The 22,890-nt window shown below is 43.0% G+C and overlaps 1 protein-coding gene across 6 annotated transcripts in view; it reads right to left on the reverse strand.

Annotated features, from left to right (window-relative positions):
- Positions 1-1,203: 1,203 nt before the first annotated feature.
- The window catches only part of Nxpe4 (neurexophilin and PC-esterase domain family member 4), a 250,000-nt gene continuing 228,313 nt past the window's right edge, over positions 1,204-22,890 (reverse strand). For 2 of the 6 annotated variants that reach the window (XM_075966031.1, XM_075966030.1), the window contains exons 2-10: positions 20,937-21,061; positions 13,946-14,032; positions 13,238-13,340; positions 12,712-12,769; positions 12,420-12,522; positions 8,744-9,477; positions 8,247-8,308; positions 6,247-6,453; positions 1,204-4,307 (exon numbers count right to left, since the gene is read on the reverse strand). In XM_075966031.1, coding sequence (XP_075822146.1) covers positions 3,772-4,307; positions 6,247-6,453; positions 8,247-8,308; positions 8,744-9,477; positions 12,420-12,522; positions 12,712-12,769; positions 13,238-13,340; positions 13,946-13,981 — 1,839 coding nt within the window. In that variant the 5' untranslated portion in view covers positions 13,982-14,032; positions 20,937-21,061 and the 3' untranslated portion in view covers positions 1,204-3,771. Of the gene's footprint in view, positions 4,308-6,246; positions 6,454-8,246; positions 8,309-8,743; positions 9,478-12,419; positions 12,523-12,711; positions 12,770-13,237; positions 13,341-13,945; positions 14,033-20,936; positions 21,062-22,890 lie in introns of those variants that run through there. The other 4 variants (XM_075966032.1, XM_075966035.1, XM_075966034.1 and 1 more) reach the window with 4 other exon arrangements.

Here is a 22,890-nt window from a genome sequence, read left to right on the forward strand (position 1 = left end):
GATATTTCGGGTGTTTTTTTTTCCTAACAAGTAAAAACATTTTATTTGTAGGTGTGTGCATCTACATGAGTTTATGTGCGCCATGGGTGTGCGGGTGTCCTTAGAAGAGGGTGTCAGATCACCTAGAACTTGAGTTTCAGGCAGTTTTGAGGTGCCCGATGTGGGCTTGGGGAGCTGAACCAGGTCTTCTGCAAGGGCAGTTAGCACTGTTAACTGCTGAGCTATCTCCAGCCCTCACACTAGCTTTAAGTTTAGAACAGAGTCTGGAACATGATAGTGCCCTAATAAGTGTTTCTGACCCTGGGCGCTGTACTGGGAATGTACACTGGGCGCTGGACTGTGAACAATGAGCTGCTGGCAGATGTACAGAGGACATATTATCTCCTGACCTAAGGACCCAGGCTACAGATTTACAATGTTCCGCTGGGCTTGTTTCCTTCCAGGTGCAGTAAGTCAGGGTCCTACGGTCAGTGAGGTTCAGTGAATAGTGGAGAGTTAAAGAAGAATATTGTACTGAAGGAAAACATTTTTAGGTTTTTTTTTTTTGAAGAAATTTTTTGATGAAAATTTCATTGTCTTATTCAGCTACTCAAACAAACTGTTGAAATGTGAATGCAGACATGTAGGGGATGCTAACCAAGCAATCAAAATAGCTCTCAAAACATATCAAGGTAGAGAACTACCCTTTCCAAACAAGGCCCACCCGGAAGACTGACACACTCAGGTAAAAGTGGCTGATACTTTGGTTGAGGAGGCACGGTGGAGCCTGTACTCAGCCTCCCAGACACCTCCCCTGACTCCTGTGTCTCTAAACAGTGTCCCCAGGACCACCCAGAGCTACAAAGAACAAAGTTTTGTGCTTGGGACTCTTACACTCATCCCTTCATTTGGAAAATCACAGTCTAAGAAGGTGACCTGACTTATGCAGTCTTAAAATTATGGCTTGTAACAGGACCGAAGTCTTTGAGCTCCCGCCCACTGTGTCACACTCTGTTACCTCCTGCTCCTGGATGATGAGGTTATAGATTCAGCTGAAATCCCACAGAGAGGGGTCCTATGGGAGAGTACAGTCAAAGGACTTTTGAGAGCCTGGAGCCTCACTTGGTATTCTGCTATTCTATGACTGTGCGGGGTGGGGATGAGGTGGGAGGGTGGGGATGGAGTGAGAGGATGGGAGGGTGTGGAGGGGTGGGGAGAGCCTATCACGTAAAAATCACCCAGGGCGATAGTTGGTCATAGAAAAGGAAACGAGACTCTTTATTCAAAGAATTGTTTAGTAAGTACAGCAGCAAGTTGGTATGACATCTTGCTGGAACTGCTGAACGCAAGCAAAATAGTTTGATTTTTAAAATAACCATGCTACAATTCACAGACCCAGAGAGGCTAGGTAACCAGGAGGGCCCAAATCAGAGACTTAGGAATTTCCCTAGGAAGGGGAAATAGAAGAGATTCTCAGGGTAGATTGGGGGCCCTGCAGGGATGGGAACGTGAGGGATTGGGTTGCGGGAGTGGGTGGAGGGAGAGAGTAATGAAAGAGATATCTTGGTGGGGAGAGTATTTTGGGTATCAGGTGAAAACCTGGTACAAGAGAAACTCCCATGAATCTACAAGGATGACCCCAGCTAAGACTCCTAGCAATCGTGGAGAGGGTGCCTGAACTGGCCCTCTCCTGTAATCAGATCGGTAACTACCCCAAATTATCATCAGAGAGCCTTCATCCAGTGACTGATGGAAACAGATGCAGAGATCCATAGCCAAGCACTGGGCGGAGCTTGGGGAATCCTGTTGGAGAGAGGGGGAGGAAAGATTTACAAGCCAGGAAGGTCAAGGTCATCATAAGGGAACCCACAGATCCAACTAATCCAGGCTCATAGGCGCTCAGAGGCTCTGGATTAACACCTAGGGAACCTACATGGGACTGGCCTAGGCCCTCTGTTTGTGTGACAGTTGTGTAGCTTGATTTACTCGTGGGACCCTAGTGGTGGGAACAGGGTCTCTCTTTAATGCTCTGTCTGGCTTCCAGGAACCTATTCCTCTTACTGGGTTGCCTTGCCCAGCCTTAAGGCAAGGGGAGGAGCTTAGTCCTATTGTAACTTGATATGCCATGCTTGTTGACACCCATGGGAGGCCTGTCCCTTTCTGAACACAAATAGAGGAGGAATGGATGTGGGGAGGTGGCAGAAGGGGATGGGAGGAGAAGAGGGAGGGGAAACTAAATCGAGATGTAAAATAGATGAACAAATCTAATTAATAATAATAAAAAAATCCAATATATTTTTTAAATGTGTATTGGTGTTTTGCCTGTATATATGTCCATGTATCACATGCATGCTTGGTGCTTGTGGAAGCCAGAAGAGAGCGTCAAGTCTCCCGGAAATGTGGCTCGCCATGTGTGTGTTGGGAATCAAACTTGGGTCCCTTGGGAGAGCAGTAAGTGCTCAGAACCTCTGAGACATCTCTTTAACCACCTCTATTCTTTTCAAAAGCTATACTTTAGCATCAGTGAGGTGGCTGGGTGGGTAAAGGCACTTGCTACCAAGTCTGATAACCTGAGTTCAATCATTGGGACCCACAGGGCGGAAGGAGAAGAAATGAAGCCTAAACCTAGTTCTCTGACCCCCATACGTGCACAGTGGCATATAGCCCCCTACAAATAAATGAAGATAATACAGAAATTCTAAAGATAAAGCTGGGCAGTGGTGACACACTCCTTTAATTCCAGCACTCATGAGGCAAAGGCAGGCAGATCTCTGAGTTCAAGGCCAGCCTGGGCCTATAGATTGAGTTCCAGATAGTCAGGGCTACACAGAGAAACCCTGTCTCAAAGAAACCAAAAGACAAACAAAAATATATAATTTATAATGTATTTATGAAAAAGCAAGCTATAATTTTGTATTTAATATATAAGAATAAAAAAGTCACTGAAATATTTTCTATTATTCATTCCTACTTTAATGTGTTCTCCATTTTAAAATTTTATTTATTTTTTAGTTATTCTAAAATCAGCATACAAAAATTAGGTTTCACGGTAGTGTTTCCGTGTGTATTTTGTTTTGGTTGATCCAAAATCTTATATTCCAAAAAACTGTAAAGACTAGAAGAGAGACAAATTTCTAAACGTATATGGCCTATCAAAATGTAAGTCTAGAAAATAGAAACAATTTAAGCAGATCCATAAAAAGCCATGAAATTGAAGCAGTAATTAAAGGTCTCCAAAGAAAAGTCCAGGCCTGGACAGGTTCACTACTGAATACTATGAAACTATTAAAGAAACCTAACCAACACTTCTTAGACCTTCCACAAATCACAGACAGAGGGAATGCTACTGAAGTCATTCTATGAAGTCTGTGTCACCCTGATGTCAAACTCTGAGACACGACCCAGAAAAAAGCACAGATCAATTTCCCTGATGAACATGGATGTAAAAATTCTCCACAAAAATATTTACAGATGGAATCAAAGACCTTTAAAAAATTGTATACAAAATTGCTTCATTTTTCTGAACTTGTAGGAGCAGGGAGAAGGTCTCACCCACAGGAACCCTAACTTCCAATTGAGGAAGAGCAGCAGGGCTCTGGACCTTTCATTGGTTCTTTTTAGCTTCAGCTGAAGCAGAAGCCCAGTCTAGGGCCTTGTTAGGCTAAACGGGGTGGATTGCATGGGCCCCAGACTACCTCCTTGGACTAACTGGGACATCCTGGTAGCTGGCATGCCAGCAGGATTCACCATATCTTCGAGCTTCAATGAGTGACTTTCAGAGTTATGTGCTTCCTAGCAAATATAGTTTAAGAATATATTAATTTGACTTCCAACCACATACTGTGGTGGATGGACGTCATTTGTGCCATATGCAATGGTCATATCCCAGGCATCAATGACACCCACATTGAGACCCTGGAAAATATCCTTTAAGGCGAGATACTGGGTGTAACCATGGAAGTCACTAAGTCTTTCCACGTCGCTGGTCATCTCCCTGGTGTTTTCTGTTTTGAGGACAACCATCGTGTCTGGGCTTCTCAGGAGAAGACGCTGAAGAGCTTTGTGGACATTGAGGGCCCTTCGGATAAAAACGTCAATAGGGAAAGGTCTGAAATGCTGACCCAGAGAAATGACGATGACCGTATTTTTCTCTCCTCCAGTTCTGTCAATTATCCGTGCGATGTTCTCTATCTCTTTGACAGAGTAGACCAATGAGCCAATAAGGGGGTAACCATGTTTTTGCCACTGGATGTTGATTTTTTCATCCAGGTCCACGGCGAGTTGGTGTTGCAGTTTTCCAGTCTCATGCAGATCCACAGACCTCAGTGCTGACCGCAAACAGGCAATCCCAAAACAGAAGGAGAACACAGTTACAGAGATCAACGAGCCACACACATAGGAGAAAAGACATGGTGTTATATAGTGGTTTTGAAAACTACTCAAACAGTTGAAAATGCTTTCTGATAAGCGACTTTCCCTTCTTCTAAGATCATTCAGATTGAGTTGAGTTGTGCAGGGCATGGCTTTGGCTTTGAACTCAGCCTTACAGGAAGATGATACGATTAGTGTACGTGTTGTTCTCATAAGACATGTTAACTATACCCTGACCTTATATGAGGATAGATAAGGGAGGCTTGCATGTAAAAAGAAACCAAGCATATCTCGGAATGACTCCAGGAATCTAAAACGATATTCGATGTTCTTTCCTCATGAGTGGAATGGCACCAAGTGTCTCGTCTACATGATCAGCAGTAATATGACTGCTCATTTGTGATCCCTTTATAGAATTTCTCTAGACAGATGCAGCCACTCACCTCAGTGATAGCCACCCCCCCCCCCCCATTTATCATGTTGTAGAAAAGAAAGTCAAAACAGGATGTCAAATACCCAAGATTACAGTTTGTGACCAAAAGAGCCTTAAAATCTCCTCTAACTTTTAAGAAAGATAATCTCTTATATCTAGACACTGCTGAAAAGAATAGAACAAGACACAGTCCACCATGTCTCATTGAGCCAATTAGATTCTTATCAAAATATCAAGGTGAGTTGCTTTATGGCTACAGCTTCTGAGAAAAGATGTGCTCAGAGATCATGGATGCCTTGTGGATGTCTTTGTTGAGAAGGGCTGATTTAGAAGTCTTAAGCCAGAGAGTAAGGCTGCAAAAGAGATGCTGGGGACGTTCTGGGGACAAGGGTCTCCCTTGCTTCCAACTCACTCCAGTTCTCTTTTCCAAAGCACATTCTGGCTCCAGAATTTAACTTTGCATAAAATACACAATGATGTCACCTCACTATAACTTACACACTAAGAGGGGAGCGTCACTCAAAACCCCAGGATGCTGCATGACCTAAGAAAACAGCAACGTCCAACTGTGTGATGGTAAAGTTGTCCCTAGACTCTCGACTTTGAAGCCGAGAGAGACAAAGTTACGAGGGGCCGATTGTTTACCAGAAGTCTGGATCTAACGTGTCCTCTCTATTGACTTTGTTATAACTTAGAGTCCAGGCCTTACCAATTTCAGCCTCTTCGTTGAGAGGATCAGTTGCTTTAAGATTGGAGACCGCGAGATTGGTCTCACAGTATGGAGCCATAGCCTCAACTTTGTCTTCAGTGACAAGATCCAGGGCCCAAGGACGTAGAAGAGCAGAAAGTGATGGTTTAGAATGTAGTTTAGCTCAGATGGAATACTAGAATCTGACATAGTACAGGTCACCAGTACTATGGCGATGAACTAGGCTTCTTACAGATAGATTCTAGCCCCAATTCTGATAATAGTTCCCATTGCCGTTGCTTTCTGAGTACTTCCTGTGTGTCGGTGTGCCTTGTAGTGTGATAAATACTTGTCATTGCTTACTTTATTTCATTCAAAATAAATGCTAGGGATAATGGACATTGTTCTAGATCATGTGGTTCTCTACGTTTCTAATGCTGCGACCCCTTAGTACAGTCCCTCATGTTGTGATGGCCCCCATTCATAAGGTTGTTTTCGTTGCTACTTCATAAACGTAATTTTGCTACTGCTATGAGTCATAATGCAAATAAGTGGCCCCCAGGGCAAGGTTTTCCAACCTCAAAGGGGTCATGACCCACAGGTTGAGAACCACAGTTCTAGGGACTGCTAGTAACATTTTGTGAATAACGCTGGGGGTTTGGAATTAGGAACTATAGAACTATGGTAGAGGAGGAAGGAATTTCTTGTACTCTTCTTCCTTGAAATGAAAACACAGTTTCCGAAAGAGACGTGACTAGCGTATACTGAGACATACTGTTGATTTTGCTTTTGAAGTATTCCATCCACTGGCGGATTGTGGAATCACCCATCAGATGGATGAATTTTCCTCTCAGGCAGTCTTTCATTTTGATTGGAGCCAAACTACAGGAAGCTGGATTCCATGTGTTTTTCCAGACATGCCCACTGGGGATTGCAGGTACCATCCCGAGCTTGCACCTCTCTTTTGCTGGAACAGCTTCTTCTGCCAAGGAATCAGCGAGATACAACAGCATTCTACTGACCCGTGTTTAAGAGCCTTCCATCGTTCCCAAAGAACCCTCTAGACAGGCGTGTAGGTGGGGTGACAATAAAAAGACGCTTATTAAAGTATCTTTATAATGGGACACGTGTTCTCAGTAAAACTTTACTCTGGTGTGAGTTTCCTAAGTGATGCCTACTAGTGGTTATTATGAAAAAACTTTGGGATTTTCCACTTGGGTTTTTTTTAAAAATAATAATATTTTTAAATATATTTTAAAATATTTTTAAATGTTTAAAATATATTTTTAAAATAATATTTTTATTTTTTAAAATAAAAAAGGCCTTCAAGTAAAATGTGACTATTTGTTAGCCTTGCCGTGAGACCAGCCTCATCAGTTCTTATAAAGGGCAAGAGCTCTTTCATCTGACTGTTTCAAGCCACTTGGCTCCTGAGCTTGTCACATGCTCTCACAGTGTCTTCAATGTCACCATTAAAGTATGAACTCTTTGAGATAAAGTCAGGGTGAACTTGGCTTAGAAATTGGCCAGTTTGTATTGAGAGAGGCCTGGAGGTCCAAGATAAGCCAGATGTTCAACCTTAGTCTCTGGGTAAGGAGGAGACCTGGAGGTAAGCTGGGGTGGTGAGACAGCAGGTTTGGGGTCACAGTTACTCACCACCCCAAAAGGGTAAATTAATATTTTTACAGATACCATAAAGTTACTTGTGTATATATATGGGGCCAAAGAAATACTATTTCTCCCCCTCTTCCGCTCTAAGTCTGTTTCTGTCTTTGAGACAGGGTCTAAGGTAGCCTAGGCTTGCCTTCCACTTGCTGTGTAGCTGAGGATGGCCGTAAACTCCTCATCTTCCTGCCTCTATTCCCAGAGTTTGGAAATCATGGTTGTGTATTTTTGTGGTGCTGGGGGTCAAGCCTAGGGCTCTGTGCCTGCTTCGGAAGCACAACATATCACATCTGCAATCAGAAACGTGGTTTTCCTTCTATGCAGGAAACTGTCTTAGCAGCTAGCAAGCTTTTTGTGGTGCATTCAGAAAGGCAAAGATACTGTTTTAGGTGGTGTTTGTGAGCTAGCTGTTCAGAGCTTCTTTTTTTTTTTTTTAAAGGAAAGAAAGAGAGAGAAAAACTAGTGAATGCCAATCCCAGAGAACCTAGACAACAATGAGAATCCCAAGAGAGACATACATGGATCTAATCTACGTGGGAAGTAGAAAAAGACAAGATCTCCTGAGTAAATGGGGACCATGGGGACCATGGGAGAGGGTTGAAGGGGAGAGGAGAGGAAAAGAGGGGAGCAGAGAAAAATGTATAGCTCAATAAAACCAATAAAAAAAGAAAAACAAAAAAACATTAGTGAATGTGTATGTGGAAGTTCTTTGTAAAAAAAAAAAAAAAGGTTCCAAAAACCAAGAGAGAAGAATTGTAGTAAATTGACTCCTAGATGACATAGTGGAGATTTGTAAGTGAGAATTCTAGGGAGGCTGTGAGGATGGGAGGAGAGGTAGGCAGAAACGCGGGAGAAAGTTTTGACCTTTGTAGGTTTTTGTGTAAGATGAACAGGAGACCTTCTACCTGAGAAGTAGATTAGATTAGTGAGATATGTGGTCGCCAGAGCACGCATGTAAGATCCCAGTGATTACAACCATTCATTCACTCATGGACTTTGTGCCTTGGCCCGCTTTAAAAATCCAAGACAGCAGCCAAGTCCAGCAAACAGAGCAGGACCTTTAAATGGGTCCAGGGTTAAGCACCACCCACCAAACACAGAACCACTTACTGTTGCATTTGGAGACACTAATCACATTGGGTTTTCCCATTATCTCCACACCTATATTTGACCTTAAAGAGACAGATACAGAAATTAATCTGCAGTGGTCTCGACTTCAGCAAAGTCCCAGAACTCAGACTGACAAGTCCTTCTGTTAGTTCTCATTGAGAATTTCATTTCCCTGGCTAGAATTTATTTTCCATCTATTTGTTTCCTAGTCCATGCGAGACAGGAACTGAGAAGGTATGTGTATTGAGACCCAGAAAAAAAATGTATTAGAATACACATACATATATTTCATTCTTTCAGTTTTTACTCAATCTGTGTTTTTTGGGGTTCATTGATAAGGATTACTTATCCTGGACAATGAACACTATCCTCAAAAGAATTCATAGGTCCCTTCTCAAAGGACTCTTCTTGTAGCCTGTGAGTTAATGTGCTTAGAATCCATCCTGCAGGCTAGATTACCAACCTTCCCCTGGACGTGTGAAACAATAATTATTTACCGTTCAAAGAGGCGCCTCTCTTGCTGCCTAAGATAGGAAACTTCCTTGTTCTTTGAATGCATGTGGGTGAGGGCAGCACAGGGAACATTCGGAGGCTTCTCACAGTAGAAAGCTTCTTGGTCCTGGGCATCCAGATATTGGCACAACTCGGCACTTGAGTTTAGAACCAAGGCACAATCGGTGCGGACCTGAGAGGTTCCACTGACGAACAGACCAGTGAAGACGATTCTGTCGTAGCCCTGTTTCCGTGCCCTCCAGAGGGCTGACACCCCTTCACTGGGATGGATGAGCAGAATAGACAGGGCCACCTGACCCTCCCAGAACAGAGTGAAGCTGACCAGGTAGGTGCCATTGTTGAAGTCTGTCACCTTTCCAGAAGCTCCTGCCTTCAGGGCTGGGGAGGATATCCTGGCCCTCAGGAAGTCCCCTCCATACTCCTTCCTGCGTCCCAGGTAGTCCCTAGCTTCCAGCAGCACATCCAGTTTGTCCCCCGTGCAGTATGTGTCTCGAGGGTTGAGGATGGTGGCTGTGCTGTGTGTGGCGCTGGTGGTGGTGTTGAGGTGGGTGAAGGGTCTGGGAGGGATCTGCTGATCTAGCTTCTCCAGGACCTCCTGGACTCTCAGCTCTGTCTCTTTCGGTGAGACTGGTGGGTTCGGAAGCACTGCAGGACACGAGGATTTCATGACCAAGTTCCAGCCACTGAAGGACACAGGCAACTTGAACGGAGCCCATATCTGAATGGGCAAGAAATAGAGTAGAGAAGAAAGAAAAAGATGTTCTTTAATGTAAGGAGTTTTGGCAGGTTAGCCACTTTTGTCTTTTTTTTTAGAACAATGAGAGACATAGAAATCATGTTACTCTTAGATTTTTGTGGTCACTTGTGTTTAACACACAGACATCTTGGTTTAAACTGTCTGTATAACTCTAGTTTTCAATGGCTTCTTTTTTTTGATATATTTTTTTTTTTTTTTTTTTTTTTTTTAATTTTCATATCTTTTTTTTTTTTTTTTTTTTTTTTTGATTTTTTTTATTGATAAAAGTAGGATAAAGAAAAGAAAAAAAAACAAATTTCCACCTCCTCCCACCAGCCTCCCATTTCCCTCCCCCTCCTCCCACTCTTCTCCCCCTCCTCCCACTCTTCTCCCCCTCCTCCCACCCCTCTCCCCTTCCCCCCACTCCTCTCCCCCTCCCTTTCCAGTCCAAAGAGCTGTCAGGGTTCCCTGCCCTGTGGTACGTCCTAGGTCCTCCCCCCTCCATCCATATCTAGGAAGGTGAACATCCAGACTGGCTAGTCTGGATGTTCACCTTCCTAGATATATTTTTTTAATTGAAAAAATTTCTGCCTCCTCCCTGCCTCCCATTCCCCCCTCCTCCCCCACTCCTCTCTCCCTCCCTCTCAGGTCTGAAGAGCTGTCAGGGTTCCCTGCCCTGTGGGAAGTCCAAGGTCCTCCCCACTCCATCCAGGTCTAGGGAGGTGAGCATCCAAACAGGCTAGGCTCCCACAAAGCCAGTACATGCAGTAGGATCAAAGCCCAGTGCCATTGTCCTTGGCTTCTCATCAGCCCTCATTGTCCGCCATGTTCAGAGAGTCTGGTTTTATCCCATGCTTTTTCAGTCCCAGTCCAGCTGGCCTTGGTGAGCTCCCAATAGATGTCCCCAGTTAGTTCCTTGGGCAGCTGAGGAGAGGAAACCTGAAATGGCCCTACCCTATAGCCATACTGATGAATATCTTGCATATCACCATAGAACCTTCATCTGGCGATAGATGGAGACAAAGACAGAGACCCACATTGGAGCACTGAACAGAGCTCCCAAGGTCCAGATGAAGAGCAGAAGGAGGGAGAACATGAGCAAGGAAGTCAGGACCGCAAGGGGTGCACCCACCCACTGAGACAGTGGGGCTGATCTATTGGGAGTTCAATGGCTTCTTTTTGGGAAACTCATTCATCCTCAATTAGCCAGAGCTAGGACAATCATGGCGGTGATATGGGGGTGGAGAGAAGGCTGAGTAGTTAACAGTGTTTGCTGCTCCTAAAGAGAACCCGAGTTCAGTTGCCAGTGGCAAACAACCACCTGTAACTCCAGCTCTAGGAGATCCGACACCATCTTCTGGCCACTATGGGTTCTGCATGCACATAACTGTAAATCAGTTTTAGCAACTGCCTATCAGGTCATAATCATGCTTCTTGAATGGTTATTGTGAGGATTATGGAATAACATGGTATGCTGACTAATTTTATGTCAGCTTGACACAAGCTATAGTTGTCAGCGATATCTCAATTGAGAAAATTGCCTCCATAAGATTGGGCTGAACATGCATCAGTAGGGCATTTTCTTAATTAGTGATTGATGTGCAAGGGCCCAGGCCAATGTGGGTGGTGCCATCCCTGGACAGTGGCCCTGGGTGCTATAAGGAAGCAGGCTGAGCAAGCAAGCCACGAGGAGGAAGCCAGGGAGCAGCACCCCTCTGTGGCTTCTGAATCTGCTTCCAGGTTCCTGCTCTGTTTGAGTTCCGTTCTGACTTCCTTCAATGTGGAGTGTAAGCCAAACAAACCTTTCCTCCCTAAGTTGCTTTTGGTCATGGTGTTTCATCCCAGCCATAGAAACCCTAACTTGGACACATGGGAAACATTGGAAAGGCACGGGACACAAGGCAGGTGGGACTATTTCTATTACTTGAAAAGATGTTTGAAAATATCCTAACACATCAAATAAAGTGACAGTAAGATGGATCGCTGCTCTCAATCACTAATTAGAATTTTTAGCAAAGGCAAAGCGGCTTGCACGAACCCAATCCTTATGTAGATAATAATAATAATAATAATAATAATAATAATAATAAAAACAGCTCTCTAAGAGCAGTGAAACCCAAATCAAGGCAGCTGCTAGTTTGAACCCGAGCCTGAACTGTATATTAAGAGAAGGGCTAACCTGTGCTACAGAGTGAAACTGTGTATCGAAATCACAAAAACAGAATTCTAGCAAACACTTAAAGGCAACTAATCCTCATCACCACCAGCACCACCAAAAGCCCCACTCCAAAGCAGAAAAGCCACCAATGGAACAGAGAAAACAAACAAGGACAAGCCAACGCCAACAAAATAAAACGGAAGCCTTAAAATCTGCAGCGACAGAAACAACATTGAAAAGTTTGAATAGCTATTTAGACAGCTTGGTACTGGAGGAGGGAAATGGTTTCCATTCGACATGGTCCATGGTTTTTAAAAGGCAGGTCCGTTTCAGTGCATAGACATGAATGTATTCATGAATTTCAGTGCATAGACATGAATGCATCTCTCCTACAGATGCTCCCTTAAGGCAGGTGCAAGCACAGGCTGCAGGCCAGGCACAACAATAGCTGCACTTAACCGCAAGCAGTACAGAATGAAGTCTGTGTGTAAGCATATGTGTGAACATAAAGCTTGCCATCCCTTGTGATTTTCCTATCTCTGAGAATCACCCTCTGCTCTGGGTCCCAGCTTATCTGTGAAAGGTTTGGGCACATTCTTCACTTGTTGCCATGTTTAACAATTGTCAGCTACATCGGTTCACTAACACTGCATGGTAAGCCATATTGAGCACACCCCCATCTCCATTGCAATTCGTGGGTCTTTGCAGCTTACATTTTCCTAGGCACATAGTATCCAGTAAAACAGGAAAGGAGAGAAAATCCTACCTTCGATGGGTTTCTGAAAACTGTAAAAGAGACCCAGAAGATAACTATCAACAGCAGCACCCACAGTGACTTACGACTGGTCATCGTTTTCATGGTTCGAATCCTACGAGACAATCAGAGGAAAGCAAGCATCACAAAGCGAAAGAGAAAGGCAAGCACACGAAGGTGTAGCCTGTTCACCGTAGCACCCTGGGTTAAGATATCAGTTCTCCCCCGGCTGCTGTCATGCCCTTAGCTCTCAGCTTGGAGCCCACCAGCAGCACTGAGAACCTGAAGTAGGCAGGACACTTACATCTGCGTGACTCCTCCAGGCTGTGCCACCTCGCAGGTTCTCTTTCCTTTCCTCTTAACTACAAAGAGCAGGCAAAACACTTCGCAAACAATGGCCTCTAAGAACCATGAGAACGTCTAATAGACGTTGTTCCACCAACTTTCATGTGGTCCTTTTCTTGTAGCACCTCTCAAGTATAAAAAGAATTACTTTAAAACTCACATCTATATACTTAAAAAGAAATCCTGAAGCCTTAGCCATTGTTTCCTTCTGTTAATCTGAACATTCATCTTTGACCTGAAGCCTGAGCTATCTTTTTCTGGTTAGATTACCTGGGCGGAGTTACTGTTTAATAGTAGAGATCCTGGACATTAGCTCATGAATGTAAGAAAAGACAAATCATCTTGTTTGAACACCACCCTTATAAAACTTTATACCCCTCAAAACTTCTTAGAACCACTCTTTGCTCTGGATTCATAGTTCATACACAAAAGGATTTAGCACCCGAGAACAAATAATGTTACCCCTCTACTCTTGGTTTTCATACCTTTAATATAAAGGCCCGGTTTAGTCTCATTTCTAAGAAGTGGGTGAGCTTGATGGGCAGGTTCCTTCTGTGGCCAGTAGGGTGCTACCACTGTGCGGCCTTCCTGCACCAAAACACATCACAGATACAAGCTGTGGGGCATAGGGTAGAAACTACTTTTCAGTGGGATTCAAGCCCTTCGCCCTAAGGAGGAGTCTGGATGATAAAACAGCAGTGACCAGGTCAAGCAGAGGTTGAAATGAGGGACAGAATACTTTGCATAGTACAGAAATATGATTGTAATGGAGGGGGACACTGGAAGTCTAAGTCTGACAAGCAGACGGTAAGTACTCCCATGGGGACTGACTTGTGAGTTTCTATCTGAGCCTTGCTGTGAAGACCCAGTAACTGAGATTAAGATGCACATTCCTCTGTGGACAGTACACTGCTTAAAACGGGAACTGAAGGGAAACCACCTTGGATGTGGCTAAGGGAAGAACATTAATAAGGATTACAGTATCTCAGACTAACAGGATGAGAGTCACAGGTTTGAAGCCACTTGGGATTTGTGTTCTTGTTCTGATAGAAACAGGACCAGAAAGAGTAGGTGCCTCAGATACATGCATTGAGCCCACAGGAAACAGCAGTTGGACCCTTGGGGTCCTCTTCACAAGTCTTGTTTACGTTGTCCTTTCTAAGAGTTTATGTGTGTCTGAATACATCACCAACCTTTCCATCTTCTTGCTGTTTTTCATAGACTTTCATGTAGCCCTGGATAGCCTCAGACTCCAGATCTTCTTGCTTTCACCATCTAATCTTAAAAACAACAGCAGCAACAAACAAACAAAAACATAAAAGCAGACAAGTTAGACTCAAATCCTCTTTCAGGAAGAAAATCCTGACTTTTTAGCATTGTTAGTCAGGTTCTATCAAACTGGTCATAGTAATACTTTGTTTCCATACCATGGCTTTTGAGAAAAACTGTTCTAACTTTATGTGACTGGGTCTGGATCACTCAATTGGAGTCTATAAGAATTGTTCTAATCGAGTGTCTTGGGTGAGAAAAATATTTGGGATAGATTTGGTTTAGCGGTCTCTGGGAATGCAGGTGGCAGCAACTTCCCAAGATTATAGCCTCTCTGAGTCAATAGATTTAAAGATTTTAATGAGCTCTCTCCATGTAGACATTGATACTTTATGTGAATTGGCATCTTTTCATGAAACATTCAAACTAGATCTTCCTGGCTTTGTGAAGTGTGAAGTGAGGGTAAAGAGTGAGTTTAAATCATTTACCAAGGTCACCCAGTGAGGTCTAAAACAGGGTGAGGCCCAGGTTCCTGTTTTCATGGTCTCTGACTATCAGAATATTTTCTACATTCAAATGTATGTGACGTGGCCAAGTTCAGGTAGCTCTGAGGAACTGCTTAGTAACTGCCATTATGCTTAAAAGTCTCTCTATCTCTGCATCCTTATGACTATGTCTTGCCCTAGCTCCTCCCATGTAAACCCTCCTTTTCTCTGCTTCCTGTAAGCCATGAAGAAACTCCTCTGCCTTCATGCCTCATATATGGAGCCATGTGAACATGAACCAATATGCTAAAAGACACCTTTCATCCTTTGAGTTGTTGGAGTCAGGCATCTTGTCACAGCAGCAACAACCAAAATAGCTAATACAGAGATGCTGGGAGTCTAGGGAGAAGGCTTGTTACTGTCTTTCACAGATCTTGGGCAGATTTTCAAATGTGTAAAGCTCAAAATTATACAAAACCATCTGCAAACACACTGCTTACCATTTTATAATGCTTCTTGTCAGAAAAGGATTTCAGATACACAATAGGACAGACTCAGACATAAAAGACCTCTAAATGAGACACAGTGTGTTAAAAAAAATGTACACAGGCTTGGGAGAGAGAAGAAAGAGTATAGACAGTTATAAAAAGAAGTAAATTCAGCCGGGCGGTGGTGGCACACGCCTTTAATCCCAGCACTCGGGAGGCAGAGGCAGGCGGATCTCTGTGAGTTCGAGGCCAGCCTGGTCTACAAGAGCTAGTTCCAGGACAGGAACCAAAAACTACGGAGAAACCCTATCTCGAAAAATCCCCCCCCCCCATAAAAAGAAGTAAATTCTTTAAAGAGACAGTAAAAGTAATTTTACAGAGTACAGACAGTCATAGATTAAAGGAGTAAAGAAAAAATAAGCCGCATAAAGACGGAAAACACAAACAGAGTCTAGATTATGCATATTAGTGCATTTTCTTTGAAATTTTTGACTACAGAGAGACATTTGTTTTTGGAGGTTTCTAAGCTAAACCAACATATATATTTTAAAGGTAATTTGACTTCAAAATTTGAGTCTACTAAGGCTATGCTGCTTTGGAAAAGAGGTTCTGCTTTTGTTTCCACAGAGCATGGGAACCTGTGAATTCCTTCCAGGCTAATGTGGTTTGATAGAACAAGATTCCCCAAAAAGTCTCTGTGAACCTCTAAAAATACTTCACCCAACAAACACCAGAAAGCAGTTTGGAGAAAACTATGACCAGTTCCCAAAATGATTGTTTATAAATGTTTATTTTCATTTTAAAAGGGTTGTTTATAATAATGGTCACAGTCAATTTCTTAAAGAAATAAGAAGGATGTAATATAAATACTTAGTATTGGTATGAATCTTGGTTTATTGATACAAATTTAAGGTTGATTTTGTTACACTGTGTATATATATTTCTGCTCTTATTTAAGATATTGTGTTTGTGTAGCTCATTTAAAAATGTAATGTATAATTAAAAATTACAGATTAATAGTCATTTATGTAAATCCCGGTCTCTGGCCTCCATCTTTAGAGGCCCCGCCCCTGTGCCCATCAAACCTTGACTCCTCCCCCGAGGAGGGTCAAGTCAGCCTGCCAAACCTTGACCCTTCTCCAAAGGAGATCAGGGCAACTTCTCCAGTCTATTTAAACTGCTCCCCAGAACGTCCCTTTGTGGTCTCCCCCCACTCCCCTCCCCATGGTCGCATTGTCAATTTTAGAGCTTTGTAAGTTGTTCATAATACACTTCCTGTTTACTTAGGTATATCCTTCTGGGGTCTTTGAAGAGTTGAAGACAGTTATAGCTTTCCTTAGTTATGATAAAGGATAAACTAGATATAAAACTTTAGATTTACAAAGACTGGATGATAGAGTATTTTCCTTAATTTGCCAAATGTAAATGGACTAAATATTATAACTATAATTCTTGCTTGATAACTTTTTTGCATTTGTAATTTTACTAAGGGAAGATGATGTGGGATATCCTTCTGTATATGTGTCATTTTTATTGGTTGATGAATAAAGCTGTTTGGGCCAATAGCTTAACAGAGTAAAGCCAGACAGAAAATCAGAACAGAGATAGAGAGAGAGAGAGTAGGTGGAATCAAGGAGACACTATGTGGCTGCCGGAGGAGAAAGACACCCAGAAACTTTACCATTAGGTCACAGCCTTGTGGTGATACATAGATTAATAGAAATGGGTTAATTCATGATATAAGAAATATGCCTGAGTCACTGGCCAAACAGTGTTATAATTAATATAGTTTCTGTGTGATTATTCGGGTCTGGGCATCTGGGAAAACAATGACCAGTCTCCATCTATACCCATGAAAATGAGGCATGAAGACAGATGTCTATGTGCCTTTTATTTGAACTCACTGAACTTCGGAAATTCCAACACTAGCAGCATGTGTCCTGTGTTTTCTCTTATTTTGGAAAGGGCTCTTTACCTTCTAGTCAGGTAGACAGATCTGTTCATTCAGATAGAGATGTGGTTGATGTCTTAAACATCTCTAATGGATTCTGCACCACAGGAGGTGAATAGGAGCACCTACCCATCTGGTCAACTTTGGCTCAAACTTTATGTGCACAGGTTTGTCCAACTGTGATTTTTATCCCCAAGATAGAAGAGGAGGGATTTAGTTTTAGAATTTCTAAGAAGTCTTGTCCTTGGGGAAATGACTGGAACTCTTCCGTCCCCAAGGATCTTCTAGTGACAAAGTAAATGCAAGCTTCTTTGCTTGAAGAAACTATAGGTGACGTGGAATCTCTTGGGTGCAGACATTAGCGACAAGCATCCCCCACTGGACTTATTACTTCTCTGGAGGCAATCTTGTCTGATTCTCAATGTGGACTTGAATCTTTTCTCTTGTGCAAATTATTACTGCTGCCCTTCAAAGAACCCTGAAGGGGGGGGCGTTCTCTTACTGTTTAGGTGGCTGCTCATGGATGATTAGACTTGAAGATTCACCTAGCAGAAAGAAGAAATGCAGGCCTGACTGCCCAGGCAGCTCTGGATATTGCAGACTATAAAGACCCATGGGTTAGGCTTATCCACCCTGTCTGGGGCTGGGCTGTTGATGTCAGAGACTTGTGTTGTTTGCAATAGGGCCAACACTGTCTTGGAAAGTACTGATGACGAATTATTGTGTAACCGTCTTTTTGAAGCCCTGATGCAATCTAACCCCTATTTATGGGGTGTAGACTTTATCTAAAGGAAATATCCTCTGTTGTCATATTCTAGAAAGACCTCTATTGATGTGGAATTCCCTTCTGTATGCTGTGAATGTGTTTTATTGCCATTAGTTAATAAAGAATCTAAGAATCTTCTTTGGGCAGTGCAGAATAGGGCAAAGCTGGAATTCTGAGCAGAGATAAAGGAGAAAAGAAGGCAGAGTTAGAGAGATGCCATGTAGCTGCTGAAGGAGACAGATGCCCTGGAACCTTACCGGTAAACCACGAGCCTTGTGGTAAAATATAAAATAATAGAAATGTGTTAATTCAAGATGTAAGAGCTAGCTAGGAACACACTAGAGTCATTGGGCATGCAGTGTTGCAATTAACAGAGTTTCTGTGTGATTATGTTTTGTCTAGGCAGCCAGGAACAAATAAACAGCCTCTGTCTACACTCTATTCTAGGCAAGATCTAAGAACTTGGAGGGTATTCTAGTTTTATACTGTTGCTATTATAAAATGCTCCAATTGAAAGCAATCCTGGATAGGGCAGGGACTGTTTCCCCTTATACTTGTAGGTCACAGTTCACCACAGAGGAAACTCATCAAAGAAACTCAAGGAAGAAGCCTGGAGACAGGAATCGTTGAAGAACACTGCTTATGGGCTCACTCTCTGGCTCCGTTCTTCTCTTCTTAGGTTGCTTTCTTATACTTCCCAGGACCTCCTGCCTAGAGATGGGTGCCCCAAAGTAGACTGGGCCCTCCAATATCAGTTAATAACACAATTACCCCATAGACATGCCTACAATCTGATCTGTTGATCTAATATCAATCTCTCATTGGGAACTTTTCTCTAAGATGACTCCAGGCTGTGTTGAGGTGACAAAGCTAAGTAGGTCAGAAGGCCCTAGGTTTTGGAGATGGAACCATGGGCATCACTTTGACCAGAGCATGAGGCAAGGAGATTCTTAAACACTGCTTCTTGTTGAAGGATAAGCTGTGTCCAGGAAGGTCCAAGTAAAAACACAGTTTGGGCTCTGAGTCGTCAAGTGTAAAGGTTAATAGAGCTGTAGAATTATTTTTTACTTTATAATTTCTTCCTGATACCTTGGACTGATAGTCAAAGACTCTTATTAGCAACTATAACCTAAAACAACAAAACAAAACAAAATAAAACAGCAAGCAAAAGCTGGGTAATCCTAGCATTTGGCTGGTAGATCTCTGTAGGAGGCTTGGAGATCTTTGTGCTCATACACATGCACTAGGGGAACCTGGAATTTTAAGCACACATGGTTCTTCTCCCCCCCCCCCCAACACAGGGTTTCTTTGTTTAGCTGGGGCTGTTCTGCATCTCATTCTGTAGTCTAGGTTGGCCTCAAACTCCTCCTTCTTCTACCTCCTGAGTACTGGGATTAAAGGTGTGTGCCACCACTGACCAGCTGGTTCATTCCTCTAGGAGGATGAAATTGTCAGAAGGCTGGAAAGGACATGCTCTCTAGCCTGGTGACTTTTGCTCTATCTGTACAGTCAGAGGTTTTCTGGCATTGAAAATGAATGACCTTTGTCTTATGGTTTATTGCTGTGAAGTGACGCCATGACCATGGCAACTCTTTCTTCTTTTTTATAGTTTTTTGAGACAGGATTTTTTTTGACTGTCCTGGAACTATCTCTTGTAAACCAGGCTGGCCTTGAACTCATAGAGATCTGCCTGTAAAGCACCTGTGACCAAGGCTGCCAACCCTCATTCAATCCCCAGATGGAAGGGAGAACCAGCTCCTAAATGTTGCCCTCTGACCTTTACACATGCACTGTGCACATATGTATGAATGGGTGTACACATGTGCACATGCGTGCACACACAAAAATGTACCAAGCTTTGTGATGAGGGTAGCTAAAAATCAGAGCAGGAGGGATAAGGTACTACAAGATGGCATGGTGACGGGCCAGAAGGAAGAAGCCAAGGAAGGAAGGAAACAGAGAGAGAAAAAGAGAGAGGAAGAATGCTCTATGATCACAAAGTAGTAACTTACTCAAATCTGTACTATTATGTCCAAAATATACAATTTCAATCAAAAAAAATGAAGCCTGTTGAAAGGTAGAGGACAAAATGATACATTTATATGGGGTGGGGCATATGGCAAGTTCATAGATGGCATGGATATGGGAATTTTCCAACAGGAAAACTTTCAAAAATTTCTATTATTATATGGCAAAGTCCATAGCAAAAAAAAAAAATAGACTGGCTGTGCACGGTAAGCACATACTTTTAATTCAGGCACTTGGGAGGCTGAGTCAGGTGGATCTCTGAGTTTGTGGCTAGTATGGCCTATGTTGCAAGTTCCAGGATAGCCAGGGCTACACAGAGAAACCTCATTTCAAAAAAAATTGCAGAAAGGTGAACATGCAAACTATTGAAAATCAAAGACAAAGAGGCAATTCCCAAAGACAACCAGAGAAGAAGGTCAAATTAGTTATAATAAAAATTATGACAGACTGCCAGGAACCATGCTAACAGACACAATTCTTACAAAACTTAAAAAAAAAACCACTGAGATTCAGACCCTTAGCAATATGACTTTTAAAATTGCTAATAATATTTTAAAAATTGAGTAATAATGTTTCCTTATATTTTTGGTTGTGAGTCTTGCTTTTAACGGCTGAGCCATCTCTCTAGCCCAAAATGTTTTCTTTTTAAGATAAGCAAAGACATAATTCTTTACCAGGAGTTCTTTATCATGAAGGAATATGAAACCAGCAGTCAACTTAATTCTGTACAAAGAAATGTGATTATGGAAGTGAAGTAGAATTGACCGCCCTGCATTTTCAATTCCTCCACAAGATAAACAGTTTTATCCAGCAAATACGGCGGATGCTGCCCAGTGCACTGAGCGCATATGAAAGTCAAATGCATAACAGCAAAGGCCCAGAGAATGCAACAGGGCCAGTCAAGAAAACTACCTTGAAAACCTTATGTCACCTAGGAAGTAGCATATTATTTAAATGCTCACTAATCAAGAAAAATATTGTACTTGTCTCTTACCAAGTGATGTTCTGTGCTGCCAACAACAAAGTCTTCCCCAGATGTACCCTCTGGACCTTGGACCAGATCCTTCCGGGAGTTACCCATGAAGCTTTTTGCATTTGTGGTCTACGGGAGTTCTGTGACTCATTCAATGAGGTCACATCGTGGCATCAACCAGGTATGAGCTGACATGGCAGAGTTCATGGTCACATTCCACTTACCACACTGCAGTGCACCTGATGACATTCAGCAAGGACACCCACTTCAGAACCATGCCCTAGAAGCTCCAGATGCTGTGGATTTCTGTTGGTTCCTCACCTAACTGCCAACTGCCACGTCTTCTCACCTGTCAGGAAATACAAGAATCAGCTGTGAGTCACATGTTCATTAAAAAAAACCAAACAAACCCAGAACCACAGGCTAGCAGGTCACCCTGGAACAGCTCCAGCACCTTCCTGAAGTTGTGGCTCGGAGGTGGCAGATGGCAGTATTACACCGTGCTCTTTCAAAGGAAATGGTATCTTTCCTAGGGCCGAGAACAGAACTGAGCTGATGACCAGCTGTGTGGCTGCATATGTAAAGTGTTATGTGGTAGACGATGTGTTCTTTATGCCTGATGCTTTTGTGACTGTGGCATGCAGGACTGTTGGCATACATATGCTGGGTTCTCAGAGCTCTTTCTTGGTCAGCAGCCAAGGTTCAGGTGCCCCCGATGTTCAGTACACCTGTGTTCATCTGCCTTGCTTTTTTATGTCCTTTATAAGCAGAGGAGGCTGGAAGTGATGTGCTGAGTATAGTATATTATATATATAGTATACTTAGCAGCTTTCTAGTCTCTTCTGATGGACGTCAGGCTGCTTTTCCATGGCCCTAGGCAGCCAGTGTCTAGCTGTACTCTCGAGTCTGGGACCGGATACATCAGCAATGATCCTGGGCATGGGTTTACAAAGACAGAATCTTCCTGATCAATGGCAACTATGCAATGATCAGATTTAGTTTTCATGTACGGATTGTTCAGAAGATGGATTTCCTCCCACCCTGCCCTCTCTGCCCTGCCCTCTGCACCCTGCCCTGCCTCTCCCTCCATGCCCCTCCCTGCCCTCCTTGCCCTCCCTACCTTGCTTCTCCTTCCATGCCCTGCCCTGCTCTCCCTGCCCTCCCTGCCCTCCCTGCCCTCCCTGCCCTGCCTCCCCCTAGCTTGCCTCCTTTCCTTTCTGTCTTCTACCAATTTCTCTCTTTTTTTTTTCTGCTTTGATTCAATGTTAGGGATTAAGCACAGAGCCTTGTACGTGCTGGGCAAGTGGCCTATTTGTTTTCATACAATGCTGCATTGCTTACGTTGGCTTTGAATTAACTTTCTATATAGTCCAGGCTCACTTTGATTTTGTGATCCTCTCGCCTCAGTCTCCTAAGTACTTGAGATTATAGTCCTGCACCATGAAGCCAGGTTCTGTCTCTTCTGAAATGTTGAAATGTGATGTAACCCAGAACCTTCATTCTTTTCCAGTAGCTGAAGCAGAGAATCATGCTTCTTAAAAAAGCCCACACCACAAAATCAACTCATGTAAAAAAGTTTATTTTAGTTAGGGATTCAGAGGCCTAAAAGGCCATTGTAGGAGGAAGGAATGGCGGCATACCACAGACATGGCGTCAGCAGTGGAAAGTTGAGAGAAAACATCCTCAACCCCAAGTGTGAAGTCGAGAGAGAGAGTGAGAGAGAGAGAGAGAGAGAGAGAGAGAGAGAGAGAGAGCTCAAAGCCATTCCCAAGTGAGTCACTTCCTCTCGCCAGGCTGTGTCTTTTCAACTTCCCCAATCGGTGTTGCCAACTGCGGACCAAGTATTCAAATATCTGAGCCCATGAGGACATTCTTATTCAAACCACTGCAAGACTTATTTTCCTTACAAATCCTTAGTGGGAACCATTAATATTACTTTTGAAAAGAAGAAATGATAACAATGCATTATGGAGATTAAATGAAATAATAAAAATAAAAATGTTCAAGTATCCCAGTAGAAAGAAGAAAAAGACACAGCCAAGGGAAGGAAATGAAGCACAGGAAGTGACTCTTCAGGTCTCAAACATCAATCCAAAAACAGGAATAGCAGAATAGCAGTGACCTGAGATCTGAGTGTCTAAATCCACAAAGGGACAAGCTTGTCCTTGAAAAAGTCAG

Source organism: Microtus pennsylvanicus, chromosome 3, assembly GCF_037038515.1.
Source record: "Microtus pennsylvanicus isolate mMicPen1 chromosome 3, mMicPen1.hap1, whole genome shotgun sequence".
Taxonomy (NCBI): domain Eukaryota; kingdom Metazoa; phylum Chordata; class Mammalia; order Rodentia; family Cricetidae; genus Microtus; species Microtus pennsylvanicus.